Source organism: Haliotis rufescens, unplaced genomic scaffold (genome assembly GCF_023055435.1).
Source record: "Haliotis rufescens isolate VD_foot unplaced genomic scaffold, xgHalRufe1.0.p SCAF_4, whole genome shotgun sequence".
Taxonomy (NCBI): domain Eukaryota; kingdom Metazoa; phylum Mollusca; class Gastropoda; order Lepetellida; family Haliotidae; genus Haliotis; species Haliotis rufescens.
This window is the reverse complement of record NW_025964112.1, coordinates 36,200,913-36,216,764: the sequence shown is the minus strand read 5'-3', so window position 1 is coordinate 36,216,764 and position 15,852 is coordinate 36,200,913. Positions and strand designations below refer to the sequence as shown.

Genomic DNA, 15,852 nt, shown 5'->3' with positions numbered 1-15,852 from the left:
CCTGCAGTGCTTTTGCTGGAATATTGCTAAAAGCCGCATAAAACAATACTCACTCACTAAATGATTACGTTCCTACGTTTGTCAGAACCATGCCTTCCGTCTCCATGGTTTTGTGGTAGAGCTTTAGCCCAGAGAGCAGAAGGTCGGGGGTTCGATCCCAATCTGCGTCATACCAAAAGATGTTAAAAGATGGTACTTGTTGTTACCCTGTCTGGCGCTCGACATCAAGGGGCTAAAACAAGTACTGGTCGGCTCGGAGTCAGTGTACTGTGTCTGAATGGGGTGTTCATGTTAAACTACAGCATGGTATCTCTGTGGTCTAGCACTATAAATGGGCATTAGTCCTGACTAGTACAAGCAGCCACAACCACACACACATACATGCATGTCGCTATATAAGTGCAATAATATTGAACGCGACAGGAAACCCCATTTCACCTCACCCCACCAGAACCATGGTCATACCCATGAATTTCATGATAGTGTGAATGTCTGAGACCTGCATCACCTCGGACTGTCCTCCAACATCAAGCTGACACGCCTTGATATAACTGAAATACTGTATAAGCCTGCGTTTAACCAAAGTGACTCGTCTCTCAAGTTTACGTCAGCTCTTGAGATAGGTTACTAAAGATACCTCACTGGAGAATTGTTTTGAAGACCCATTCAGTTTTCAGTGCTACCCTTGTGCTTTGTGGGTACATCCTTGCTACAACCTGTACTCCATATTCCAGGAAACGCCCCCGATCCAGCTGGGACAGTCCCTGTCCGTGGACAGTTTCTCCATGTCCGAGTACTATGATGCTGAGGAAATAATTGAGACGCTCAGCGACTCATCATCAGAGGTACATGCTGCAAGCTCAACTGAAGGCTCAACAAGTCACTTTCTATGAACAATAGAAGAATTAAATAATGTGTGATAATGTATAATTAACATTGGACTTCAATATGTTTTGTGTTTATAAGGCATTAACATAAAAACCGATATGCACACTGTGTAAGTTCGTGTAGCTGATTTATGCAAAGTGTGCACAATTCGTGTGAATAATTGTGTCAACAAATTTTGACTGACCAATGGAAGTCAAAATTAGCCAATCAGAAGGCAGCTTTCTCGTGCTTTAAGGCACTATTGTTGACTACGCTTTGAAATATATTTTGACAAATTCTCAATTAAACATTTGAAAACGGAACAAACTAACTTTCTGGAATGGCTAATAAATGGCCTAGATTGTATGGATTCAGTCATAGAAGCCTGTAACTGTCATTCTGAATAAACAATGCTAAATATTTTGAGGTTGCATGATCAGAAATCACATTCTGACTGTCCCTTTCATGATGTGGTAAGAGACGCTCTGATTGGTCAGATGAAGGGTTGTTCTGACGTGACCCATAATGGGATGTCCTCAGATCTCTGTTTAGCGGTAGCGAGAACTAGATCTGATTTTAATGAGATTGCATACCTCAACAACAAGGATTGCTGTTCATGCTATCAACCACTGGTTTGTCTGGCCCCAGCTTGTCTATCTACAGGCAAGGTGCAGTAGCTGTAATACTCTGACTGCAGTGTATAACAGAGTTCACTGATTCCAGTGGATGGTTGAATGATAATCAGAAGTTCTACCAATATGCTAAACGTCAAATGAATGCCTATTGACAATTGTAGGTGGGTAAAAACCAATGATAACACAATAACACATATACATATGTATTGCAGCAATCAGAAGATGAAGAGGTGTCGAGTGAGGTGTCAGAGGAAGGGGAGACAGATGGAACACCTATTACAAGCAGTAAGGAAAATAGTACCTGATGTTTATAGAGAATCTCACCCGAGTGTCTTTTGATATCAAATATATCAACACGAGTTGATAAAAGTGGAAAAACTCAGAGGCTTGCCGAGGACTTTTTCCACTTTTATCAACGAGTGTTGATATATTTGATATCAAAAGACACAAGGGTGAGATTTTATTTATCATCCATCATTCTTCCAATATTTTCAGTTTGTAGACAGTAATAAGCAGTGTCTTAAGTGTAAAAAGTACTGCTAACAGCATCAGTAGCAGAGCCATTAGTGATGTCATTTGATTGTGACGTCATGGTAACCAATTTTGGATGATAGATTTGCACATAGTTGGATCGTCACCCGTTTGCTTTACACTGTCCGATAACTGACTACAGCATTTAACACTTACCCCACCCCACCCATCCCACTAACATTGTGATCTTCATATCTTCCTGTTGACTTCTTATCATTATGATGATGGATACAGTTAAACAAGTATATTAACAATCAGATTTCAGAATTCCATGTATTTTTTCATCTGAAGCAAAGTATGATTGTTGAATTTCTCAGTTTCTTTGATTATTTCTGTTTCTGCAGCTGCAGAGGAGGTGCTTCCATCAATGTTCCCGACCGGCCGCAGATCTAAGCTACCAGTCCCCAAACCAGACACCGGGGACATCAGCCTGTGGAACCTTCTCTACAAGAACATCGGCAAGGACCTCACCAAGATCTCTATGCCCGTAACTCTCAACGAGCCACTCAGTTCACTGCAGGTCAGACACCGACTCAGATGATGATGATGATAATGATTATTATTTTGGAGATTCAATGAGCGCTTCTGATGGGGTTTTGGAGGAGTGAGGGGTGTGAAGTGTTTTTGACTAATTCTTACAAATACAAAACATCTATAACATCATTGCCACAATACCATCATTGCCCATATTTTGGCTGCCATTACACTATGAAATCTGAAGCTTTTCAACAGAAGTCCTCTTCACTGTCAACTATCCATAACCAGTTGAGATACTAATGGTATCTCCCTTTCTAAACCTCTGCACATTCTGAGTTGTCATAGCACGCCAGTAGGGTCCCGGGATGGGTTATTATTAACGTGGTATTGCTTCTGTTTTTGAAGTTGGTGTTTATTAAACTCATGTGTGTTATATGGTGGCTATTTGTATGAAGTAATTACTGAGATTGATCAATCAGCATCTTCTCTCACAAAGTATATGTATTGATGTGTCTACGTGTGACGTGTGTTTATTCCTCTGGTGTGTGTTCCAGCGTCTGTGTGAGGAGCTGGAATACTCTGAACTGCTGGACAAGGTTGTGGAGTATGACGACCCCTACGAACGGATGGTGAGTCCCATGTTCATTGAGTTGATCTTGAAGTGTCCTTTAAATTTTCTGCTATTGTCTTGAATCATATTATTTAAGTATTAAGTACACAACCCTCTGACTTTCGTGCTTATTTGCCAACACTACTGATATTTCTGGTTGGTTGGTTTGTTGTTTTACGCCGCACTCAGCAATATTCCAGCTATATGACGGCAGTCTGTAAATAATCAAGTCTGGACCAGACAATCCAGTGATTGATAACATGAGCATCGATCCACACAATTGGGATTGATGACATGCATCAACCAAGTCAGCATGTCTGACCACCCGATCCCGTTAGCCCCGTCTTACGACAACATGACAGCAGAAGGTTTGTGGGTCAATCGCCTGGCTGCTTGTTGTTACCCTGCCTGGTGCTTGGCATTAAGGGGATACAACAAGGACTGGTTGGCTTGGAGTCAGTGTAAAGTGTCTGAGTGAGTTATTCATGTTAAACTCCAACAAGGTATTTCAGTGGACTGGCACTGTTAAACTGGCATTAGAATTTTCTTCTAAAGATTAAACTGTATGAAGGAAATGGAGAAAAACTACTTTTCAATTATTTGTCCTCAAACCAACCACACAGTTCATTGAATGAATTAAATCCCCAGAACCCATTGCTTGTTGTAAGAGCTGATTGAAATGGAGCTTTTTAGTTACAAGGTGTGTCCCAATTTTGATAAACCAGTGTTTTTTATCTCCATTGTATTATCATTAATTCCAATTTGCTACCATAGCTTCATCTTGGGAATGATGCAACTAGGGATGGGATGGATAACTCGGGTAGTCAGGTCGGGTGAGCCCTGAGTAGGACCCGGGTTCCGACAGGACTACCCAGAACTGTGGTTCATCCTGTCATATATCGTTTAATGAGAAAAATTCACTACTATAACCATGGTTACCTACACATTTACACATTTCTTTCTGAGTATGCAAGCACTCTACCGACTTTTATATGTTTGGAGTAAAGATACAGCCTCAATGTATGCCTGATCGACGTAATAAGCACCCAGGGCGCTCTCAAAATTAGAAATAGGGGGCTCTTATTAGAATATTATTTTGGTGGAAAAAACAGAGATGAAAGATACATTTCTTGGTTAATGCTGACAGCCTGAAATGTTTATAAACGACATATATATTTTTTCAGAATTTAATTGCCCAAAATTCAGGATGCGTATTATACGCGAATAAATAAATTTTTTGTACATTCATCAGTCGGAAGGGGTGCTGATTATATTAAGAAATATCGCTATGGGCGCTTATTAGAGCGGGGCGCTTATTACGTCAAATACGGTAATAGGGGTTTGTGGCACCCGGTAGTAAATTTGGACTCGACCCAGCCCTAGATGCCATCACTTCCATCTTGATCAGTAACATCCCACAGAAGTTGCTCATGACTTTGAAGTGGTTGTCATATCAATCAGACAAAAAACGAAGCTATGGTAGAGAATGCACACAGGGTCACAGAATGAATGTTGTTCAACGAAAGTCTACGTTAAAGGCTGTCTAAACAAAAGGCCACCGATGTGAATCTGTAGGGTTGACAATTTCATATGTGACCCGTCAAGATCTGTGTTTGAATAGGTCTTCAGCAACCCATGCTTGCCGTAAAAGGAGACTATGCTTGTCGTAAGAGGCGACTGACGGGATCAGGTGGTCGGTTAATGCATGACATCATATCCCAAATGAGTTGATCGATGCTCATGATGTCACTCACTGGATTGTCTGGTCCAGACTCGATTATTTACAGACTGCCTCATATAGCTGGAATATTGATGAGTGCGACGCTAAGCAGCAAACAAACAAAACATTTCATACATTTTTCTTCGCTTTCTCTCTTAAAATGTCAATGAGTATATATAGAATAACCTACTATAACGATAACGATTATCTGTCCCAAATGAATGAATGCTGTTCAAAGATTCAGGACACCATTCATTCACTCGATACAGATAATCTGTAGTTCCTCATAGCTCGTTGGTTATTCTCTAATTATAGTGTCGAGACACTGGATAGTCAAGGACATGTCCGGGATCATTTTACTTATCAAAAAGCTCCATATACCACCTATCTGTCACAATGTCTCCATTACCTCTCGGTGTTGACGTTCCTATTCCCGTTATTTCAGATCTATGTGGCAGCGTTTGCTGTGTCCTGCTACGCCAGCTCGTACTACCGTGCGGGTCACAAGCCCTTCAACCCCCTGCTTGGGGAGACCTACGAGTGCATCAGAGAGGACCGGGGATGGAGGTTTATAGCTGAACAGGTGAGCTGTCCATCACACTGCGGATTCAGGGGCAGGTCTAGGGGTAAAATTGGAGGGATGCAAACTACAGCGGAATTTGACAAAATCTGGCTCATATTTTTATCATGTTTACAATTTGGGTTAATGGAATACAAGGCTTCCACAGTGAATGCAGCAATGTCACCCTGAGGGTAACGAGGGTGTCACGCGCTGGGAAGGAGCTTGGTACCGAGAGCGTAATGAAGGGGTCACAAGCTGGGAAGGAGCTTGGTACCCAGAGTGTAACGAAGGTGTCACAAGCTGGGAAGGAGCTTGGTACCGAGAGTGTAACGAAGGTGTCACACGCTGGGAAGGAGCTTGGTACCCAGAGTGTAACAAAGGGGTCACAAGGTGGGAAGGAGCTTGGTACCCAGAGTGTAACGAAGGTGTCACACGCTGGGAAGGAGCTTGGTACCCAGAGTGTAACAAAGGGGTCACACGCTGGGAAGGAGCTTGGTACCGAGAGTGTAACGAAGGTGTCACACGCTGGGAAGGAGCTTGGTACCCAGAGTGTAACAAAGGGGTCACACGCTGGGAAGGAGCTTGGTACCGAGAGTGTAACGAAGGTGTCACACGCTGGGAAGGAGCTTGGTACCGAGAGTGTAACGAAGGTGTCACAAGCTGGGAAGGAGCTTGGTACCCAGAGTGTAACAAAGGGGTCACAAGCTGGGAAGGAGCTTGGTACCGAGAGTGTAACGAAGGGGTCACACGCTGGGAAGGAGCTTGGTACCGAGAGTGTAACGAAGGTGTCACACGCTGGGAAGGAGCTTGGTACCGAGAGTGTAACAAAGGGGTCACACGCTGGGAAGGAGCTTGGTACCGAGAGTGTAACGAAGGGGTCACACGCTGGGAAGGAGCTTGGTACCGAGAGTGTAACAAAGGGGTCACAAGCTGGGAAGGAGCTTGGTACCGAAAGTGTAACGAAGGTGTCACAAGCTGGGAAGGAGCTTGGTACCGAGAGTGTAACGAAGGTGTCACACGCTGGGAAGGAGCTTGGTACCCAGAGTGTAACAAAGGGGTCACAAGCTGGGAAGGAGCTTGGTACCGAGAGTGTAACGAAGGTGTCACACGCTGGGAAGGAGCTTGGTACCCAGAGTGTAACAAAGGGGTCACAAGCTGGGAAGGAGCTTGGTACCGAGAGTGTAACGAAGGTGTCACACGCTGGGAAGGAGCTTGGTACCCAGATGGGAAACAAAGGGGTCACACGCTGGGAAGGAGCTTGGTACCGAGAGTGTAACGAAGGTGTCACACGCTGGGAAGGAGCTTGGTACCGAGAGTGTAACGAAGGTGTCACAAGCTGGGAAGGAGCTTGGTACCGAGAGTGTAACGAAGGTGTCACACGCTGGGAAGGAGCTTGGTACCCAGAGTGTAACAAAGGGGTCACAAGCTGGGAAGGAGCTTGGTACCGAGAGTGTAACGAAGGTGTCACACGCTGGGAAGGAGCTTGGTACCGAGAGTGTAACGAAGGGGTCACACGCTGGGAAGGAGCTTGGTACCCAGAGTGTAACGAAGGTGTCACACGCTGGGAAGGAGCTTGGTACCGAGAGTGTAATGAAGGTGTCACAAACTGGGAAGGAGCTTGGTACCGAGAGTGTAACGAAGGTGTCATACGCTTGGAAAGAGCTTGGGTGTTATCAATGCAAGGGACACAACTCTGCTACAATCTCCCGAAACTGACTTGTGTCTGAACATGTTAACCTGATGTAACTTTCAGCCATACACAGTCTGGTTTGGACAGAATCCACTACACTCAAGTCATGAATGGACAAAACACATTATAGGTGTACAGAAACAGGTTAACACATAAGGTGTCTGACAAAAAGGGTGTGTCAACTCCCTGCAGCCTTCTGCTGGGTGCCTGATATTGATGGTAAATGTAACAGATGACTTTGACTTTGATACTAAGACATGTTGAAGCTCTGTGCTGTACGCTTTTGTTGTCGTCTACAGGTGAGCCACCACCCTCCTATATCGGCCTGCTACTGTGACTCCCGGAACTTCACCTTCTGGCAAGGTAGGTTGTGTGTTTCTTCACGTAACTGATGACAAAGAATATCCTAATCAGGACAAGCTAATATTTACACCTCAATAAACTTTTGTTTAGATTTTCATCCCCATCTGCATCACTGTCGAGCATCTCGCCTCACATCCTTGTATTCTCCCCACATACATATAGATGTTTCACCCGCTTAAAGAAATTATTGTAATACTGTTAGGCATGACAACGATCAGCTGTTTGCTTTGACAAGTTTGTCACTGGTAAGACTATTCATTCTGCACCTGTTGCTTGCCATTCCAAAAATGTCTCTCTGATGGGAATTGACTTGTCAAGATGTGAATCACATCAGTTATGTCCACATTGACCTTCAACAGTTTGTTTTAGAACATAAAATCTTAAATTCAACATTCCTGAAAACACATATACTTGTCAATAGCATTTTCCACCACACAGCCATGGTGGCAGAACAGTAATGTCAGTGGCTTGACCATCAGAATGTTCAAGTTTGTATCCCAGGCAGGAAAGATTACTGATTCTTTGAATTTTAATTCATGTTTGGAATCATTTACATAATTAATCTTTAGATGGCAACAAGAGCAAAAACATGTGTATTGTACACATACTTATCAGCAAAATGGTGGACGTGATGATGGTGTTGATGATAATGAGGATATGATGATGATGATGATGATGATTGTTTCAGATGTCCGGATCAAGACCAAATTCTGGGGCAAGTCCATGGAGATCCAACCCATCGGATATGTCAATGTCTATCTTCCAAAGTATGTGGAGAAAGATATAAACTTGTCTTTTATAGCTTCTTTACTTGCTTTTCTACATTGACAAGAACTTCTACTCAAGAAAGTGCAAACCGGGGTCTCGATTAAACACTGGGCAGCTTTTGTGCATGGAATTCTCCCCATTATTGTCTTTGCTATTAAACACCAGGGGTAAAGAGTGTCTAGAAGAAATATATGCCCAGCGTTTAATCATCTTAATAGTGGTTATAATTAAGGTAATATAAGATTATATGCCTAAGCACACTGTAGTTTTATGAGATCACCCTCTTCACAGCCGACCTTGACCCTGTTGCAGGTACGGAGACCACTACAAGTGGAACAAGGTGACCACGTGTGTCCACAACCTGCTGGGTGGTCAGCGCTGGGTGGACCAGTATGGAGAGATGACCATCACGAATGGAGGCATCACCTGTAAACTCACCTTCACCAAGGTATGTGTTGAATCATCACCTGTAAACTCACCTTCAAGAATATCGGTGTGGGAATCATGACTTGTAAACTCACCTTCACCAAGGTAGGTGTGGGAATCATCACCTGTAAACTCACCTTCACCAAGATAGGTGTGGGAATCATCACCTGTAAACTCACCTTCACCAAGGTAGGTGTGAAAATCATCACTTGTAAACTCACCTCACCAAGGTAGGTGTGGAAATCATCACTTGTAAACTCACCTTCACCAAGGTAGATGTGGGAATCATCACCTGTTAATGCACCTTCAAGAATATCAATATGGGAATCATGACTTGTAAACTCACCTTCACCAAGGTAGGTGTGGAAATCATCACCTGTAAACTCACCTTCACCAAGGTAGGTGTGGAAATCATCACCTGTAAACTCACCTTCACCAAGGTAGGTGTGGAAATCATCACCTGTAAACTCACCTTCACCAAGGTAGGTGTGAAAATCATCACTTGTAAACTCACCTCACCAAGGTAGGTGTGGAAATCATCACTTGTAAACTCACCTTCAAGAGTGTAGGTTCTTGAATCATCACCTGAACCCACTTGCACAAAGCAACCTTAGTTGCAATCGATCTTGGAGGTTTTCAATTTACTTTACAATTACCACTCCCAAGTCTTATTCCACTCACGCAAACTACCAAAATAACAACATCACAAAGTAGCCCCATCTATTCATGGGTAATAGAGGAACATAGAGTACACTTTGAGTACTGACTATGGCTTTAGTGGTGAACACTTTGCATCACTAACTAACACTTTTTGTGAAACATATTCACAATAATTACAGTACAAAAATGTTGATTCATGAATACACCATCTTCATGAGGCAAGGGAGTTAACTCACTATAAATGTCAAGTTTCCACCCTTGCTGAACTAGGAGTTATAGTTTGGCTGGACTAACGAATCTACAAACAGTCAAATCAATATCGCGGAATGAAATCAACATTTCGGTTAATAAACAACATGGCAACTGCCGTGTTGATTGTGAGATTTCCAGAGCATGTGTTCCATCAAATGGGAGTCGACATATGTTTTCCAAATCTTTTCATGTTTTTAATCAAGGTGATCAAGTGATTTGATGCACTTCGTGAAGTAAGACTAATTATTGAACAGATTTTCTTGCCTCGCCGCTGCCATTTTGTTGGAATCAAAACCCGCAATCGCCACTGGTTGTGCTAGAGTGGAATGCAGCTGGGACCTGCATCACATCATTAAACCTCACTCACTCACTCTGTCACTCACTCACTCACTCACTCACTCTGTCACTCACTCACTCACTCACTCACTCACTCACTCTTCTGTTCCAGGCCAGCCACTGGTCATCCAACAAGTACGAGGTGTATGGAAGTATTCTCAACCCTGACGGGAATGTAGTGCATAATCTGTTTGGCAAGTGGAATGAGGCTTTCTTCTGTGGCCATGCATCGTCAGCCAGGTGTATATGGAGGCCAGGTAAGCCATCTGCATCAGGTCATTCTTCTACATATGGAGTCTGGAAGACAATATTCCTTACTATCCCATCGGAATGACTAACATGAAAATCATGCCAATACAATGTATGGCCTGTTTCACATGCTGTCAAACACTGGTTTGCCTCCAACAGACTAGATTATTACTCCTAACTGAGAGATTGTTGTGATAGTGTTGACTGTGACGTAGAAATGGTACAATTAAGTGATACCCTCAAACAAACAAAATAATTCAGTTATCAGTAACATATGAATGTACCAATGTGTATACTCCCCAGGGAGCTGATATTGTAACATTAATGTACACTGGTCCATTGACAGGGTATTAATTGTACACCATTTCAGGAATTTTTGTTTGGAATTGGAGCAGTATACATGCAAAAGAGTTATGTTATTGTAGTAATCGTTGTTATTGTTATCATTATATCCTGTTCCAGGCGCCATGCCGGAGGATTACGAGCTTTACTACGGCTTTTCAAGGTTTGCCACAGAACTGAATGAGCTTGATGAAGAGCAGGCACGCTTCCTGCCTCCCACAGACAGCAGGTTCCGCCGAGATCAGCGGTAGGTGCCCTGCAGTCACTAGCTCCTTCCCTGCGTGACACTTTCTTTACCCTCCCGTGTCATTGCTGCCATACAGTGTCCAAGCGGCCATTACAAGAATCTTCAAAATTTACCCTCAAACCTCAAATGTAGTGAGATTTGTGAATTCCATTAAAGTGAATTGAGGAAATGTATAAATAATACTTTAAATGTTTCACATATGAATTTACATTTGTGTTTAATCATTTTTCTAAGAGTGCAGACTTATGGAAATTAAAGCACCCAACTTCCTCCTCACATTCTAACTACACTAATTACTTGATCATTGAAATGAAATAGAAATTCAAATTGACAAACAAACAAAACAATTTAGGTTAGGGAAGAGAATTCAGCCGTCGACCGTAGTTATGTGTCGGTGAACATAATGGTCAGAAGATTGTGAGTTCAATTCCAAGCTTTGTTGTGGGTCGACTAGCACTGTGGGGAGCGTTGACTGGTGGCAGCTATCGCTGTGAGGAGCTTGTTCTAGACAAGGACAAGGGAGACAACTCTCCCTTACCAGTTATTTCTTGGGTACAAAACAAGTAATGAACTATTTTTTAGGACACCAAGTCATCGTTGATAACCTTGGTCTCTGGTTGAAGATGAAATATGGCCACACTATAGAACTGGCTTACAAAGGACTCTCAGATAATAAAGCTGTTAAGTGTAACTGATAGTTTGTGTCAGCAGAGACCATTTTATAGTCTCTGGTGTCAGTGAGGTGTAACATGATGATAAAATAGACAGACACAGGTTCTTCATATACACTTGTATTCAATATCCATCTGCCAACACAATACACCTCATGCACTTACACAGGTTGTCACTCAACTGCCTGCCTAGAGCAAACCAAGATGGCCGCCGTAAAGTCATTCTCAAATCATAGACGGCAGTTTCGTATTCAAGGGGAAGTTTCGTATCCACACATTTACATACTCCCCTTTTTCTAAATTGACAACACATCTGTACAAGTATAAAAGGAACTGTACAGCCAAACTTGAAATATGAAATATTATCTTTTGTTTTATATGATTGAAATAAAATATTTAGTTTTTATAACATATAAATTAAAAACTGAACTGATAAAAAAAGGTTCATATGACAACACTACTTCAGTCCATGAACTACTTTTCACCCACAGACTGCTGGAAGAAGGGAAGGTGCAGGAGGCGGAGGCTGAGAAGCATCGACTGGAGCAGAGTCAGCGGGAACGCCGCAAGAAGGAGGCGGATGTCACGTGCCAGTGGTTCAGGTGAGAGCTCGAGGTCCTCCTACCAATGTGCACACAGCAATTACACGAAAATCATGCATGTTGAGACGCCCAACGCTAACACCGTATTCGTGCGTGCGTGATTCGAGTTGAGTTGATTGGTTCAACTGTGTCACATGGCCCTGTGACGCAGGGGTAGCATTATGCAGATGGCTGTTACAATGAATGCTTGTTCCGCCCGTGACATAGCCTAGTGGTTAAAGCGTTCGCTCGTCACGCCGAAGACCTGGGTTCGATTCCCGACATGGGTACAATGTGTGAAGCCCATTTCTGGTGTCCCCCCGCCGTGATATTGCTGGAATATTGCTAAAAGCAGCGGCGTAAAACCAAACTCACTCACTCACTCACTCACTCACTCACTCACTCACTCACTCCACCCGTGACGAACAGGTCTGGTTGTTGATGAAATATAGTGTTAGCTAAATAGACAGATTTTTTATTCATGCACCGATTGTCTTTAAATGTAATATCCAGTTATGTATGACTGTTTAATATTCTCATACCAACTTTGACTGGAGTAGGTCCAATAGTTTTTCAGATATTGTAGTAAACGTCGGTACCTTGAATTACCTTCCAGACTATACCAATGTGGACACGGCCATTACAAGAATCTTAACAATTTTACCCCACACAAAATGTAGTCACATGTATATTTTTGTCTGTATCTGTGGGATTATCTGTGTCATTATAGTGTAATGTGAAGAGGATTGCAACTGCCTTACTATTTCCTTGATGAATTTATACTTGTTTGTTTTATCTGATTTGTTCAAGATTGCAATAAGTATTTTGTAGCTCAGCCATAAGAAAAATACACAAGCTTTCTGTTCCATTTGCCTCTATTAAAAAACTAGACTGAAGCCAGTTTACTCTGTGCAGTGCTTGCGTTGTCGGCTTCACTGTGCGGAGCTCTATTGTTTTAGTTTGAGAATTGAATTTGGCATGTGAAATTATTTCATGCATGATTTAAAAAGCACATCAAGCGGACACAACATATAACAGAAATACTTTTCAAAGCAGCATTAAACCCAACTCATTCATTTCACACATGTGAAGATCCGGGTAAGAATAGGTAATATCCCAATTGCGTGGATCGATGCCCATGATTGTTTGGTCCAAACTTAATTATTTACAGACTGCCGTCATATATAGCTGGAATATTGCTTGCGGTTGTAAACAAGAAAAAAACAACAACCAAAAAACGCTCATTTCACAAGATTGTTCGGAAAGGTGAACAAAAACATGAAGATTATACTGTTGATTCACAGACATCTGAAAATAAATAATATGTACGACATATTCAACACCAGAAAAAACAGGACTCACTTAAAATGCCACACTCAACTTCCTTCTATCTGTATTCAGCTTCTGAATATATGTACATCATTAAACTTCAAAAGGAGAGGACATTTTGACAGTATCTTTATAATAGTGGATGCATTGAACACTGTTTACAATGATACTGAGCTTTTTGGTGCAGGACGTTTGGGGCCGACTAATTGATGTTCTAGTGGCGCTGGAATGTTTTTGTTACAATAATCCTTGGTTTTACAAAAAACAACATTTGTCATGTTAGACATTCTGAAAAAAATGAAAAAATGAAATATTAAATGGTTTGTCCTTTAGTATGTCAAATATGGTAATTTGTTTGTTTTGGTCAAAACTTCCATTCATATAACTTCCACAACAGACTTACAATTTACAACTTCTGTCAAACTAGAATGCCCACCACTTTTGCATTTCAAATTGTATAATGTTTCGAACAAGAAAACAATAGATATTTTAGTTTTGTTCATATTCGTAACACACCATTTTTTGTTGACAGCAAAAAGGATGAGAACGGAAAGGAATCCTTCGAATTCAACGGAAAATACTGGAACATGCGAAAGGACCCAGGATTTGCCAAAATGTCTTTCATGAAATTATGGTGAAGAGAACAGGACCCACACGAGAGTAGAGTTTGCCTACATCAAAGTGCCAATGCTATCGGTGCACCCATTAAGAGAATAATCCAAAAATGTGACGTGATCGATACATGATTGCGTGCAACATCCTACAGAATATTTCTGATGTAATTCCTTCCAGAATCTGCCAAAACCTGGCTAAACTGTGTGAAGTGTGTGGAGTGAATGAGAATATGGAGTAATCTTGTCAAATGTACTGGTGTTGTAATCTGAACACTTTTAATGGAAAATCGTACAGGAAGCTACGGAGTATGCCATGGGAGAATTGCTGAGGCTATTGGAGATAAGATGGGTGAAATGTCACTTGTCACTGGTTATAGGATATGGTTCCAAGTTTATTTTCTCCGTGAACCGAAACACTGTAAAATTAGAATTAAATTCGCAATTTTGGACCACTTGGACAGGGCCTCATTACACAAAGCGATCTTGAGAGCGACGACTATCGTAATCCTATCGGAAGCCTATCGGAAGTGCGGGAGTTACGATCACCTTAACGCTAAGATAGTTTTATGCAGTGGGTCAGTGGCATATTGTTGTACTACACTTATTTTTTGTTTTTGTAAAGCATTGGATTTGTGGTAGTTGTGCAAAAACAAATTTGCAAGGGTCCCTCTTTTATTAAAGTTTAAACCATTATCTTGTCAAAGTACCTCTGACATTGTCTGCATAGTGTTTACTTTTTCCCATTTTGCGATGGTTATAACCCTGAGTAGCAAAAAAGGAAGTCATGTTCCTTGATTTCATAAAGACAATTCTCCCTGTGTTGATGTGATACATGCTTCTAACCAACATTTTAAAATCTATGTCTTATTGTAAATACTGTTGTTGTGTAAATATGCTTTTATTGTAAATATCGTGAGATAATTGTGTCGACGTTACCCGCTTTCTATGCAGTTATAGTGAGCTTTTACTTTAAGTGTCAAATTTTTAAGATTTACATTTTGTCCACATTGTGGGTTAGTGGATTTACTATGAACTTCAACTATTTAGATATTGTATCAACTTTATTTGTATCTTACAATTGGAGTGTACTTATGTTTGTAAGGTGGGATTGCTGACATCTTGTTTCAGTTAAGAGATAATGCATGTGAGATTTCTCAATATGGATTGTGTTCAAGGAAAATCTTTTAAGCACTGAACATTGAGTCTTTACAGTAAAGAAATCAGCCATTTATACAAGTTTGCTCCTTTAAAGCCTGACTCCCTGTTATAATATGAACTGCATGCATATTGCATGCATATGTTATCATATAACATGTATTTACTTGGTAAGACTATAATATATATATTATTGATAACTTTCCTCAGAAATGACAACACTCTGAAATATCATTTTGAGAAATGTTTTTTCTGGGTCCACTGAATGCTTTTTAATGGAAATAATATCTTGCATATATTCAAATACCCTGATGATTGATAAGAAAGTTGAGTGTTAATTGTCTGGGGAATGTTTGATGAGCTATGATGATCATGGTTCTATTGGTTTTATTGTGTTTTATGGCTTTTTCCTCACGTTACTGCCATTCAGATATTATAATTGTTGTAAGGAGTCAGTTCAAAAGTTTGATGTCGGATAAAAACCTTAATTCCTTAAATTTAGAGGTAGGGGTATTGATGTTATTGGTCTTACAAGTTTTCCACCCAACAAAATAAACTTACCGTATTCAAGTAATAAACGCCCCGCTCTAATAAGCGCCCACGGCGATATTTGCTAATATATTGGCTAGTGAACAATCCCAATTAGCACCCCTTCCAATTGATTAATGTTCAGAAGACTTATTTATTTGCGTATAATACACACTCGTGTGTTACATGCACCCTTAATTATAGGCAAGTAAGTCCTGGAAAAACATGTCTGTCGTATA

General features: G+C 41.3%; 1 protein-coding gene across 4 annotated transcripts in view; it reads left to right on the top strand.

Moving 5' to 3' along the window:
• Positions 1–15,555, top strand: part of LOC124134709 (oxysterol-binding protein-related protein 6-like) — a 91,980-nt gene extending 76,425 nt beyond the window's left edge. For all 4 annotated transcript variants that reach the window (XM_046499745.2, XM_046499746.2, XM_046499744.2 and 1 more), the window contains 12 exons: positions 735–845; positions 1,715–1,787; positions 2,378–2,553; positions 3,065–3,139; positions 5,286–5,423; positions 7,392–7,455; positions 8,144–8,222; positions 8,536–8,671; positions 10,010–10,154; positions 10,609–10,735; positions 11,898–12,008; positions 13,849–15,555. In XM_046499745.2, coding sequence (XP_046355701.1) covers positions 735–845; positions 1,715–1,787; positions 2,378–2,553; positions 3,065–3,139; positions 5,286–5,423; positions 7,392–7,455; positions 8,144–8,222; positions 8,536–8,671; positions 10,010–10,154; positions 10,609–10,735; positions 11,898–12,008; positions 13,849–13,954 — 1,341 coding nt within the window. In that variant the 3' untranslated portion in view covers positions 13,955–15,555. The remainder of the gene's footprint in view (positions 1–734; positions 846–1,714; positions 1,788–2,377; positions 2,554–3,064; positions 3,140–5,285; positions 5,424–7,391; positions 7,456–8,143; positions 8,223–8,535; positions 8,672–10,009; positions 10,155–10,608; positions 10,736–11,897; positions 12,009–13,848) is intronic.
• The last annotated feature ends 297 nt before the right edge of the window (positions 15,556–15,852 follow it).